This window comes from Sciurus vulgaris, assembly GCF_902686455.1.
Source record: "Sciurus vulgaris genome assembly, chromosome: 2".
Taxonomy (NCBI): domain Eukaryota; kingdom Metazoa; phylum Chordata; class Mammalia; order Rodentia; family Sciuridae; genus Sciurus; species Sciurus vulgaris.
Window position 1 is genome coordinate 110,437,155 of NC_136462.1, and position 14,378 is coordinate 110,451,532.

A 14,378-nucleotide genomic window follows, 5' to 3' on the forward strand; every position below is an offset into this window, starting at 1 on the left:
TCAGGACTTCTGACGTGGAACACGCTGGGGTGAAGCCCTTACCTGACTTGCTAGACCCACAGGTCATTGTGTTATGGTTTGATGGTTGGCAATGACATGCAGGAGTGTTAGGAGTGGAGAGGTCTGGAGTCCAGCCCCTCTGAACTGCAGACCAGTGAGGAATGCTTTGGAGAATTTCCCATCGTGAGGCAGTCAGTGAAAGAGTGATGGCTATTAGCAGTGGCTGCCCCAAACACCTAACTAAAGGGGTTGAAAATGACACCGTTCACAGGCACCTAATCCTTGACTCTTCGCTGTGGTTTCAGAAACATAGTAACTAAATGTATACTAGCATCTGCCCTAGACTGAACATTTAGGATGTTCAAATGCCTTGCAAGGCACACTTTACATATATTAATTTTCCTCCATTCTTCCAACACCCTTGGTAGATTAAAAAGTAGACCCATTTTATAGATGAGGAAACTGAGGCCTAAAAAGATGAGGCAGCTAGGCCAAGGCCATGTGTCCTGTAAATGGAAAGTTGGTATTCAGACCCAGGCTGTTGATGCTAAACCTGTGCCACTAACCCCTAAGCTATGAGGAAGGGAAGTTCAGTGTTTTCAGAGTTGGCACACTTTGGGGTCACATTTTCTCCATTTCCACATTCCTGTCTACAGGTGTCCTTGGTGCTCTCAGCTCTCCAGGCTGGGAACAAGGGGACTCAAGCTTGCATCACGGCTGCCACTGCTGTGTCTGGGATCATCGCCGACCTGGACACCACTATCATGTTTGCAACGGCAGGGACGTTGAATGCAGAGAACAGTGAGACCTTTGCAGACCACAGGTACATGGAGAGGTTCAGGCTGCCCTGCCCCGAAACTCATCATCAACTTTTGTCATGCTGCCTGGGAGCCAGAAATGTGGGTATCTCTTCTGAGTTCAACAAGATTCTCAAGTGGGGAAAATAAACCATGAAATCAGAAAAAGCTCCTTTTGCCAACTGTAAACACAGAGTGATGTTTGAGCTTGGCCTTCGACAGCCCTAGATCCAGTCTGACCCAGCAGAGAATAGCTTTTCTATCTTTTACTTTGCCTGTCAGAGAACTGCCCCCTTGACCACCCACTAACCCGGCGGGATCGTGTGGCAGGGGCAGGCGTGTTTAGCGGTTGCTGTGCTTTGGGGAGTAGGGCTCACAGCCCCGTTAAGGACCCTGGTGCTGAGGGCTCTGTGTTTACTGCTGGAGATCCCCGAAGCCTCACTATGCGCTCCTCCTCTCTCTCCAGCCCAAGGGCTGGGCTGGGGCTGGGCAGAGAATATTCTCTGTACTCTGTCCTTCCCTGAGCATAGTCCCTCAGGCTCTGATTCCCCGACAAGATGCCACAACCCATACAACCCACAGCTCACTGTGGGTGTCAAGTGTTATAAGGGATCTTGAGAGTCACAAAAATGTAGGATGTTCCCTTAACCACAGGGCTGAGGAAAGCAGCCAGACCTGGGGGCCTGAATCTTTCCCCGGACCATTACTACCCTCTGACCTTGTACATGAGGGTTGGCTTTCCTCTCATCTCCCCAACTTTGCCTATGTGGAAGCTGCACACCCCTTGATAAGGGTGGTGGAACATGTGATTCTCTTCTCCAAAGCCCTTTCACCAAAGCCCCCTGTGACGGACAGATTTCCCCTCCCAATCACAAATAAGCAAGTTTTGCCCTTTGTTTCCCCTCCCTCCCTCCTTGGCCCTGCCTGGTTTCTCAGGGAGAACATTCTGAAGACAGCCAAGGCCTTGGTGGAAGACACAAAACTGCTCGTGTCGGGGGCCGCATCCACTCCAGACAAGCTGGCCCAAGCGGCTCAGTCCTCAGCAGCCACCATCACCCAGCTGGCTGAGGTCGTCAAGCTGGGGGCCGCCAGCCTGGGCTCTGATGATCCCGAGACCCAGGTATGGATGGGGCCTGAGGACTGTCCTCCTCACATTCTGTGCACCAAGCCTCAAAGGAGGGCTTAGGCCACTGGGAACTTTTGAAGTAGATAATACATATGTGAGTGTCTGGTCTAAGGAACTGTTAGGAAGCAGTTGCTGAAGCAGGATAGAGGCATGGACCATGGAGGTGTCTGAGGGATGGAGACAAGCCACCACGCATTTGAGAGGAATCTAGGAGGAAGAGTCTACAGGGCCTGGTGAACCAGTGGGCATTGGGACATGAGGGAGGAACAAGCATAACCCCACACTTGAGGAGCATTTTCTGGACATGACTTCACACATGGAGGGGGAACTCCCTAGAGAGAGAGTCACCCTGAACAGGTGCAAGAAGGTAAGTTCAACTTGGGGCATGTTGAATCAGAAGTGCCAGAGAGACCTCAGGTAGAATTAGTGAATGGGCACAAGCCTGCTCAGGTATGGGGGACATGGGGGCAGGGATTGTCGCCATAGAGATGGCAACACACACAGGAAGGACCATCTTCAGGAGAAAATGCCTAAGGAGTTTGAGGAACAGCAGCAGTTGGCAGCAGGAAAGCATCTGATATTGAGAGGAGGGTCTCTCAGCCCACCAAAGAGACTGAGAGTCAAGACAGGTTAAACTCTGTGACTGGGCTATTGGCCCTATTACCATGGAGGGCATTAGTGACTCCTGCTGTCTGTGAGGGGTGGTGAGACAGCAGTCAGGGGAGGGTGAAAAAATGATCTCCGCAAGCACAGGCCCCCTCTGGGGACGTTTGGCTCTGTATTGAGGGAAGAGAAGCTAGACAGATAGGAAAGCCCTATGTACTTCTATGACTTCTGCTTGAGAACGTAATGAGTTCATTGAAATGACCCTCCTGTTGCTTGGTGGCTCCTCCCAGACCATCGGCTCCTGGAGGACAATCACTGTAGTTTATTCGTCTCTGAAATCTGACACCTGACAGCTCCTGGCATATAGCAGATATTCAGCAAATACATGTTCAACTATTGTTGAACTAGCAGGCAAGCCAGGGATTGATAAATAGATATTGCCCGTTCCCAGAATGCAAAGCTTAAACCCCTCTATTCTCACTATTCCTAGCAACACCTAATGGTAGACTCTTCAGTTTTCAATGTCTAAACTGTGCTCAGTAAATGTCTATTTGACAAAACTAGCTCTTCAGGGGTCAGGTGGATGAGAGTCACTATTCTGGTTAACTGAGGCCACCAGTTTCATTCCCATGGAGTCTGCCCCTTTGCTTCTCGACATCCCCCAGGGTAGCAGAGCCCCATGAGGACATCTTCCAGTGTCCCTGTGTATCCCTCTGCTGCATTTCTTCCTGCTAACATCAGAGTTCACACTAACTTTTAGAATTTTAAGCAGTCACAGAAATCCCTGCCTGTGGTGGTGCTTTTTAACCCTGTGGAGGAAGGAAAAGCTGGAAACCATGTCCCTATAGTTGGAACCACAGCACAAGTTCACTTTCATCACCTGCTACTACTCGAGAAGTGACTTGGCTGTGAGGGTTTAAATCTGTGTGTGTGTGTGTGTGTGTGTGTGTGTGTGTATCAGGGATTGAACTCAGGGGCACTCAACCACTGAGCCGCATCCCCAGCCCTATTTCATATTTTATTTAGAGACAGGGTCTCACTGAGTTACTTGGCACCTTGCTTTTGCTGAGGCTGGCTTTGAACTCAAGAGCCTCCTGCCTCCACCTCCCAAGCCTCTAGGATTACAGGTGTGCGCCACCGTACCCAGTTTAGATCTTTTAACACAGAGAAATATTGCTGTAGAATCTACCCACACACACACTTTGGAAAAAGTTTTATGGTAATATTTTTTATTGGACCCCAAAGTAGAGAGAACCATAAAATAGTGCCTGTGTGCCCACAACCCAGCTTCAGTGACCATCAGTATTTGCCTTTTTCATTCAACCTTCTTTTGTTGTGGTGAGAGCCCTTAAAAGGAGATGGACTGTGACAGACCTTTACCTGTGCAGCACAGTAGTATTAACTGTAGGCACCACGTGCTGCAACAGAGCTCCAGAGCTGATTCGTTCTCACTGAAACGTTATGCTCATTAGCTATTTATTCCCCATTTCCCTCCCCCTATCTCTGGCAACCACCACTCTCCTCTGCTTCTGTGAGTTTGACTGTTGTAGATACCACACCTAAGAGGGATCATGCATATTTTTTTTGTCCTTCTGTGACTGACTTAATCACTTACTATAATGTCCTCAAGGTTCATCCATGTTATTGCATAACCCCACACTTGAGGAGCATTTTCTGGACAGTGACTTCCCACATGGAGGGGGAGCTCCCTGGAGAGAGAGTCACCCTGAGCAGGTGACTCTCAGGATTTCCTTTTTTAAAACTGAATAATATTCCATCATATATGCTTTTTTTCTTTATCCATTCATCCTCTGATGTACACTTGGTTGCTTCTGCATGTTGGTTATTGTTAGTAATGCTACTATGAACATGTGAGTGCTGATATCACATTGAGATCCTGATTTCAATTATTTTGAATAAATAAATATCCAGAAGAGAGATCACAGGATCACATGGCAGTTCTATTGTTAATTTTTCAGGAACCTCTGCACTCTTCCATAATAACTGCACCATTCTACATTCCTACCAATAGGTATAAAAGAGTTCCGACTTCTATCCTCACCAACACTTGTCTTTTTTTTTTTTTTTTTTCATATTGGCCCTCCTTATGGATATGAGGTGATGTCCCACTGTGGTTTTGATTTGCATGTCCCTGAAAATTAGTGACCTTCTTCTCATATGTATTGACCATTTGTAGGACTTTGGAGCAATATCTACTCACGTCTTTTTCTTATTTTTTATCAGACCATTAAATATTTTTGCTATTGCTGTAGTCCTAGTTTCAAATGGTCTAGGTATCCTGAAACACCAACTTCCAATGAGATCTCATGTGGGGAAAAAAAAAAAAACTCAGAAAATATCCTCTTTATGGTCAGTTGCCACAGACCAGGAATGAGACTGCGCGTCCTGGGCGTGGAGGATATTGGCAACAGACACTGGCTAGTGGTGCCTCTGTTCCTCTCACTGCCCCTCCTTCCTGGCTGTGGTGTCAGGAATCAATGCGGGGTCCACACACATCACCCCTTCCTCACAAGCTGCATCCCAGACAGCTCCACCTGTAGGTTCAGAAGGTTGACTGAGGTTCCCTCTGCCCTGTAGGTGAGAAGGCACCACAGAGGGCTGGAAAATCATGATATTGCTGTGCTGCAGCTGTCTGGGGTTCTAGAATCTCTGATTCATTTTCACATCAGTTTGTCCTCACAGCAGTTGGCTGAGATTGGTGGGACAGGGCTGCTGACTCTGCTTGTCACTGAGGAGCTGGCTAGAAAGTATAGTTACTGTAGAGGTTACAACCATGGCCCTTAGAAGCACATTGACCACAGTCCAGATTCCAAGTCTGCCACTCCTGGGCTCTGGGGTATATGGACTTTAAGATTGCAGTTCGCATGTGCAAGGGTGGAAGTGGGAATTAAATGAGACAGTGTGTGCACAGTGCTTGGCTCAGTGCCTGGAATGCTGCCATGGACACCAGGCAGTTGTTATTACTAGTGCAGAAGTAGGAGCCGCTAATGGAGCTCCTGAACTGAGAAGGCTTCAGCATGACACCCAAAATCATGTTCCTCCCTGCTGCTGACGCTTCTGACTCCAGGTGGCTGTGGCCTCTTATATTATAATAGACATAGATAATGTGTCCTGTGCAGGGTCACGTGGGCACACATCTGTGTCTTCGCCCATTCCCTCAGACTTACTTACTGCCTGCTGATGCCAGGCCCTATTCAAACCCCCTGGAGCTTACATCCAAGCCTGGGGAGAAGACAGACTATGTACAAGTGAATAAATAATAAAGTGATTTCATCTACTGCTAAGTACTATAAAATAAAACAGGGCGCTCTGGTATTTGGGGGTTGGGTCTATAACTAAGGTGGCCAGAAAGGTCTCTAAAGACATGACTTTTTTTTGTTTTGTTTTATAAAAATGTTTAATTTCACTAAATAAAAACAAAATTCAAAACTACATTTTCTACTCTAGAAAGGTAAACATGTTAAAAGTGATGACATCCATTGCTTCTTCAGAGATAGGGAAAAGAACACTCTCCTGAACTGTTGACAAAATATAAACAAATACAAACTTTTGGAAGTCAATTAGGTAACATCTATCAAACCATGAGATGCATGTACCTTTTAATCTGACAATTCTCTGATTAGGAATTTATTCTACCAATGAACTTAAGACAATTTTCCAAGAATCTCAACCTCTCTCTCTCTCTCTCTCTCTCTCTCTCTCTCTCTCTCTCTCTCTCTCTCTCTCTCTCTCTCTCTCTCTCTCTCTCTCTCTCAGGCACACACACACACACACACACACACACACACACACATAACTAGTAGTTGCAACATTGATCACTGATGTTAGGGGGAAAAAGAAAGAAAAGAATAGAGGGATAGATAGAAGGAAGACAATTAAAAGAGAAAAAAAAAAAAAACCTGGACTTGCCAGTGTGTTAATCAAGAAAGGACTGGTTAAGATTCATTTATATGATTGAAGGTTATTTATAATGTTACTTTTAAAAGAGCATTTGTGACATGGGGAAATGCTCATGATATAGAGTTAGTAGGAAAATAGAAAAGGCAGCTTATAAAATATTTGCAGTATGGCACTATTTTAAAATAAAAATAGATATGTATATGTCAACAGTGAAAAATGAAAAGACATGACATTTGAGTTTAGGCCCAGATGATGGAAAGAGCTGGTTCCAAGTAGAGAGGAGAGCAGAGTAAAAGTCTACGATAGGAACAAGTTGCGAGTCTATGGGGAAGGAAGACCTGTGTGTCTGCAGCATGTTGGGGGCAGAGAATCCTAGGAACCAAAAGTTGGAGAGGCAGGCAAGGCTGCCATGAGGGCCCTGCAGTCCAGGTGCAAGGCTGGCGTTTTTTTCCCTGTGTTCTAGGCGCAGTCTGAGGGCGACTAGTTCAGGTGTCTGCTAGTTCCCTTCATCTTGTCAGAGGCAGCTTATCTGTGAGTTGCCATTGAGGAAGTTGAAGCAGGCTGTGTGCTTAGATCAGAGTTCTCCTTAGGCTTAGCATCAGCCTCCCAGAGTTGGGTGGGCTTCTTAAGATTCCTGCTTCGGAATCTCCAAGGGTGGCTTCCTGAGTGATATGACTGTGATACAGGCTTTAGAGCCACTAATGCAGTCACTTGCTTTTTCCTTGTCCCTGGTACCCTTCACCAAGAAAGTCCTTGGTGAAGCCAGCAGGTGACCATTGAGTATCAGCTCATCTGGACTCCATCCTCTTTTCCAGGTGGTGTTGATCAATGCTATCAAAGACGTGGCCAAGGCCCTTTCTGATCTCATTGGTGCTACCAAAGGAGCTGCCAGCAAGCCAGCCGATGATCCTTCCATGTACCAGCTCAAGGGAGCTGCCAAGGTTAGAGTGGGGTGCAAACAGGAGTCACTTCCAGGGCAATGTGGGGTGAGGGAATCCCACATGAGGATGCTGGGAGAACACGCATCTGAGCTCCTTTCTCACAACAGAGGTGTCTTGTGGCATTTGGTCTGGAACTAAAAGGAGGAGGGAGTCGACCTCAGTGTACTATCTGCTTACTCTCTTCCTGGAATGCAGGTGATGGTGACTAATGTCACCTCCCTCCTCAAGACTGTGAAGGCAGTGGAGGATGAGGCCACCCGGGGCACGAGGGCACTTGAGGCCACCATCGAGTACATAAAACAGGAGCTCACGGTAAGAAGCCAGCTGTTGCCTCCTTTGGCACCAGCGTCCAACACCTGACCCCAGCTTCTCTGAGATTCTTCTAGAGAGATTTACCTAGTACCTCTGAAATGGGGAGGGCCTCTCGCCTACCGTCTGGTAGGGTTTGTAACTTCTCACCCCATGCGTCACTGAGTTTGGCCAGGATCTACTGGTATTATAATTAAGAAACTCATTGATATGTATTGCTTAAGACAATTCAGTTTTAATTCCACTAAAATTACAGCATGAAATCAAAGCATTACAGAAGGTTCCCAGCCAAGGGGAAAGTTTACTTCAAGGGTTCAGTGTGCAGCCTCTCTTGATGCACACTGCCGCTGGCGACAGCTCACAGCGTTCACGCGTGTGGAATTGAAGTCAGAGGTTCACCATCCGTATGAAAGCCTAGATGCCTTTGGGCGAGACTTCCCCTTAACATCCAGCTCCCTTCTCTGTAAGGTGTCCAAACTTAGAGATGTCGGCCCTTTCTTTTGTCTTGTTTCCAACCCTGTAGATTGAGGACAGCTAGAGTTTCTGCAATAGGGATGTTATCTGCTTCCAGTGACCCCACAACATTTATACATCAACTCTCCCTAACCCTACAAATACAGAATGGTTTTCCACTGCTATTCCTTTTTCATATAGGTTTGATCTCAGATGCAACTTTGCTTTGGGAAGGGGGAGTTGGGGAACCTGCCTCTGCTTCTGGTTGTTCTGTACCTTTAGAAGGCCTGAGACATGATAATGCTCTAGACAGGAGCAATTCTATGAGATTTAAGTAATAGGAACTTGGATTCTTTTGTCCTGTCTTTAATAGATCCAGCTGGTTTATATGCTTAGTTCATAATTTAAAGCAGGAACTAAAACCACAGGAGTAACTCAGAGGCTGGTAGTGTCCCTAAGCACTGCTGCCTGGCCCTCCTTCACGGTCTTGGCATTTCCTACCTGAAGTCTGGACACCAATTCAGACAGGTGCCAGCAGGCCTCATGATGGCAGTAGAAGTGAGTAGAAATTCAGAGCTCTCTTGGGAAATTATAAATACTTGGTCATTCTGAATATACCAGTGTGATTTAGAATTCATCCAGATTGTGTTTCCTTGGAGCATGTGCCATGAAGACCACAGTGCTGTGGAGGACTCTGTACCTGTGGCCTTCATTCCATGGTTTTCAGAAGTGGCCTGGAATTAGTGGTCCTGCACCACTTAATGGCAGCTGCCCACTCTTAGGGGTTTGATGTTTGACACTGGTTGGCACACAGCAAGGATTCTCTCTGCATCCTTACTTCTGCCTCAGGGGTGTTTTCCCTGCTGAAATGTGGTTGCTTAGTGCTGAAGATGGGCCAGTCTCACCTGGGATGGGGGTTCTGCTGTGCAGGGACAAACGCATTCAGTATACTGTCACAGCACCTGTCACTCATTTTAAAGAGACAAGACCAGATGGGTCTGAAGCAGAAACAGCTTGACTGACAGGGGATGTTTTAAAGTGAGGTATTGACTTACCATGGTGAATTTATTTCAGCTTCTCTAAAAGTGTGTGTGTGTGTGTGTGTGTGTGTGTGTGTGTGTTTAAATAATTCAGTGTCATTGTGGCACATTTGACATGAACACTGCACAATTATGCAGTTATATTTACAAGGCAGGCTAAGAATATTAGGATCTTATGCTTCATCTCCCCAGTCTCACACCCAATTAAAAGGGGTAAGGCATGTCCACAGTGATACATCCAGGTCAGTCCTGCTCTGAAACCAGCATTGGGATTGAGAATCTCTGGAAACTACTGAAACACCAGCAAGGCTGGAGGAAGAGAAGTCAGAAGCCATACAGCCTTCCTCAGGATGTACAAATATTAGGTGTTGGTGTCTGCAGACAATGGGCTAACACTGTAGAAATGTCTCTCACCACATTGCTTCCAGGGATGCTAGACTCTTGAAAGCAAGAGACACATTACTGTACTCAAGTTAAATTTCTAATTTTCTGTCATTTGATAATTTCTTCCAATTGCTGGCTTGGTTTTCAGACACCGAGCTACAGTCTGGTTGCAGAAACCTAAGTTACTTTTGTCCTTTTTAATTTTTTTTTTTCACCAATTCCATTTCTGCCTTTCAGGTATTCCAGTCAAAAGAGGTACCTGAAAAGACATCATCACCTGAAGAATCAATAAGGATGACGAAAGGCATCACCATGGCAACAGCTAAAGCTGTGGCAGCTGGGAACTCATGTAGACAGGAGGATGTGATTGCCACAGCCAATTTGAGCCGGAAGGCTGTGTCTGATATGTTGACGGCTTGCAAGGTAAAGACTGTGATGTTATTTGGGGTGGACAATTAGATAGTTCTCTGTGATGACTGAGTTGTTCTGAGTTGTCTGGAGGAAGGGAGGGGCTGGATTGTGTAGCAGGGAGCAGCTCTATACCTTAAACTGGATGATAAATATGCATGCAGAAGATGGTGTATGCATCAACCTGGGAAACACCTCTCTTGGGTCCTTTTGTTCTTGATGAGTGGAAGTGAGCCTTGCTGCCTTGATCCTCCCACTTCTTTCCACTTCCCCTAAACAGACGGGGAGACTTCTGACACAATGTAGTGGAGACCACTCTAAGAATAACCAATGGGACTGCAGCATTTGGTTCCATGGACATCGGGTCCCCTCCTGCGCGGGCCCTTTCCTGCCTCAGGGCTCAGACTTTTTGTGCTAGGAGAGGGGCTACCTTCACTAGGTGAAGAAGTGAATTAGAGGAACACAACAGAACTTAGTGAACTATGCCAGACATCTTGGAGAAGACTCTTCTGACCCCTGGGTGATTAGAATATCTGCCCTGAGTGCAGGCTTGGTGAGGGAGCCATAGAGATCTGAGCCCTGTGTCCTTTATTTTGATTTTTTATCTATTAGGAAAGTAAATTATCAGAGCCCCACATTGTCCTACATCCCACTGAGCACCTCACCCCACACCTTCACCTTCCAAGGACAGCTTTGACTTCCATCAGTGATTGATTGATGATGCCCCCTTCCCTGGTTAAATGGGGGTGGGGGGATAAACCACGGAAGTTGAAACCTAGCTATTAGAGATCAGAGTCTGAGGGAGCAGACATTCTCTGTGGTAAAGAGAGTTCTGTTTGGGCTGCTTATAGTTTCTTGGGGTTCCTCAGAAGGGGTCAGGTGATTTGGGAGGTACCTGCTTAAGGGAGAGCAAAGCAGTTGGCTGAAGGCACATGTGCATAAAAGCCCATCCAGAGGAGACAACTCCACCATCGTGGGTCTCCTGGGCATGATGGAGGGCAGAGAGTGAGAGTGGGTTGGGAAGACAGGGGAGGATAGGTGGGAAGGGCCCCTATGACGAAGAACTGTGCGTGCTGGACAGGGTGTGCAGACTATGTCCTGAAGCCATAGATATTTGTCCTTTTGATGTGCTCTGTAGAACCCACCCACCAGAAGTAAGAATTTTCAAAAAGGTCAGAGAGTCAGATTTGCCTGGCAAACTATAAGTCAAAGGCATCATGGTGCCCAGATGCAGGACCTCATAGTTTTAGTGGGAATGTTGTATATATTCTCTCACTTGATCCTAGATAATAAGGGCAAGAGAAATGATTCCAGTTTGTCAAATGGTGAAACAGGCTCAGAGAGTCAAAGTGACATAACTAAGGTCACACAGCTCTTCACTGTGAGAACCAGGATGAAACCAGTACTCTGATTCCATGGCCACTCTGGTTCTGCTGCCTGTGGCCTCCTACCTGCGAGTCTCAAGGTTCCTGGGACTATTGATTGACCAGCACTTTTGTGCCCACATTACAGACATGAAAGGAGAAACAGAAAGACCACAATTAAGGCAGAAATAGAATGCAACTCAGATTTTTAAGTTTCTCTTGCTTGGGTTCCCCTGTTTTCAGGGGAGATCATGTAGAAAAGGGTGGAAACTGTCTGCTCAGCCTTAGCTTCCCCAGGGTCAAACCATCTTGGATTTGCAGGACAAGAGAGCCGACAGAACTCTAAAGCATGTTTGCTTCACATGCCAAAATCTGACTTGACAATGAGTATCACTGCTAAGCCCCAAGACATTTATTAAGATAGGACTTATTTAGCAAACTTACGAACATTGGTGATTCCTTTGGACTCCTGCATTCCTCACCCCTTTGCAGAAAGGAATGAGGCAGCTTGCCAGAAAAGGGAATGCATGCAGCAAAGCACACACAGAAAACCAGGGCTACTGAGTGTTAGATCAAGAAGAAAATCTCCTACATCACACAGAGTGGGGTAACCAGGGCAAATGTGGGGGAACAACAAATTCCAGAGTGGCTCATCTTATCAGAATGGGAGGATTACACTAATTCCTTAGGCTTACCCAATCCCAAAGTCAAGTCTCATGTGTGTTTCTGTCTGTCTTGCTTTCATGTGCATGTTTATTTTAGTTACAATTTTATATCTGCTCTTATAATTGATGTGATATGGCTGTTTCTCTGTTGCTGTGAGTCATTATCACAGACTTTTTAAAGGCTACAAAATATTCCATTAGCAAATATTCTCTTTTGCCTATTATAAAATATGTAGGTTGTCTACATTTATTTTTATCATGAACTTTACTATAATAAACATCCTTGGGCATATCTGGCTTCTCTGTGCCTTGGGTTATTTCCTTAGGCAAGACTCCCAGAAGTGGAGTTAGTGGGTCAAATGGTATGACATATTAATTACTGCTACATTGTTCTCCTGTAGGGTTCTGCTGAGTTACACAGTCACCACAGTAGGCCAGCGTAATTTGGCCTCACCTCTCCCATCTCCCTAGATAAGGGCCTTGTGTAGAACCTGCTGGAGGTGACACCAAGGAGTGTCACAGCCTGTGACTTCCCACTGCTTTCTTGTCAAACAGGCACAATTAGAGGCTCAGGGTGAGAGGGTGAACAAAACACGGTAGTGTTGAGAGCATAGCTCTGGGCTCCTAGTTTCTGCCTCCTAGGCCCATTAAGATAAGTCAAACCTAGCTCATGAATGACACATGCTGACCTCCAGGATAAGGGACACAGCAGAAGTGAGCCCACAAGTGTTCCCACCTGCACTCACTACCATCTCTGGAGAGGGACTTCAGTGGAAAAAACATGGAGGCTGGTCAGTGTTCCCCTTCAGTCTTAACCTTTTATCCTGACGTGTGATTGGTGTTGGTCTTTCTCTGTGGCTTGCTTGTACTTTAGTGTGTTAACTATTTCTGTAAGGCCCCCTAAGTTCTTTCCAGAATGAAGGTGCAGGAGGAAAAATGTCTAAGGGGACGAGGGTACCAGTTTTAGCAAATAAAATGGTGTTGCATACTTGTATTAAAAGTTTTCCGTGTGTGTGAAATTTAGATTTAACTGGGTACATTTTATCTGACAGCTCTGGGAATCAGAATGAATGTATCATGAATGACTCAATGTGGCAGGTCACAAGTACAAGAAAAAAGCATGAGATACCATGTTCGCCATATGCTCTGGTTCGCTTATCTCGGCATTCGTATAATGTGAGATGAGTTATTTACAGTGCCTGAGGGCGCCAGGGAGCTGCTATCTGAAGTTTCCCAGGAGCCCAAGGGCTGGTCACAGAGACCTCACTGTGACTGCGTGTGGTTGGTGGAGGGTAAGAACCTGGGCTTCATTAGCCTGTGGATAGAGAGGGGGCCTTCAGGAGGGGGCTGCTGACAAGAGGCCAGGCTGAGCCCGGGCCAGTACGTCTCCCGCTGGAAGACCTTATTGTGAGTCTTTTGTGGACATCTTTGTGTATAAGGAATTTTTTGCATTAAAAAAAAAAAATTTTTTTTAAAGGGAAGCAAGGAAAGAGGGACTGGGTTCAGTTATTTCTGTTATCTGGCCCTAGGGCACTACAGAGTCAACACACAGACTGACAAAGGACCTGCCGTGGAGGCAGAGGGGGTGAAGGAGAAATTCCTCTTTTACCCAGGGAGTTGAGTCAGGGAGGCTTCAGAGGTTGCAGGCAAGGTGTCCTGCCTCAGTTCTTGAGCTACGCAGCATTGCTGGACAGGTGACTCCTCAGCCAGCTCTTCCGGCTTTAAGATGTCAACATTCCCTTCTCTCTCCAGCAAGCATCCTTCCACCCTGATGTCAGCGAGGAGGTGCGATCCAGAGCCTTGCGGTACGGGACGGAATGCACCCTGGGCTACCTGGACCTTCTGGAGCATGTTTTGGTGGTGAGGAGGGGTGTGCATCAGGGCTGGGTGAGGGAAGAGCTGTACTGTGTCACGGTCATCTGCCATACACCCTCCTTATTTCAGGAGCGTCCCTCTTGGAGCATTACATAGGCACCTCTTTTGAGGCTGGGTCTGGCCTGAGCAGAAAAGTCTGATCCAGCACACTGAACCAAAAGTGCAGTCTGCAGCAAAGCACAGTTAGAACCTAGGAGAGCCTGGCCCTTTCTGGCACCAAATAGGCAGGACTAGTACGGAAGAGGATTGGGAAGAAGAAGCCATGGCGGTATCACGGCCACCCTGAAAGTGTCAGGAGGTTTTGTTACAAAGACCCTAGCATACCCTGGGAGGGCACTGAAGCTTCTGAAAAGTCACACTGGCTCCTATGATGAGCTAGAGGAAACCAAGGTCAATGCCACAAGTGTTCTGCTAACCCCCCCTGACTTCCTCCTGTCATTGAATGAATGGCTTAAATCACACTGAAAGTGACTCCTCTGGCCTGGTATG

The 14,378-nt window shown here is 46.6% G+C and overlaps 1 protein-coding gene across 4 annotated transcripts in view; it reads left to right on the plus strand.

Annotated features, from left to right (window-relative positions):
• Positions 1–14,378, plus strand: part of TLN2 (talin 2) — a 419,729-nt gene that overhangs the window by 375,554 nt on the left and 29,797 nt on the right. For all 4 annotated transcript variants that reach the window (XM_079125623.1, XM_079125621.1, XM_079125620.1 and 1 more), the window contains 6 exons: positions 657–823; positions 1,734–1,917; positions 7,266–7,391; positions 7,587–7,703; positions 9,815–10,000; positions 13,767–13,874. In XM_079125623.1, coding sequence (XP_078981749.1) covers positions 657–823; positions 1,734–1,917; positions 7,266–7,391; positions 7,587–7,703; positions 9,815–10,000; positions 13,767–13,874 — 888 coding nt within the window. The remainder of the gene's footprint in view (positions 1–656; positions 824–1,733; positions 1,918–7,265; positions 7,392–7,586; positions 7,704–9,814; positions 10,001–13,766; positions 13,875–14,378) is intronic.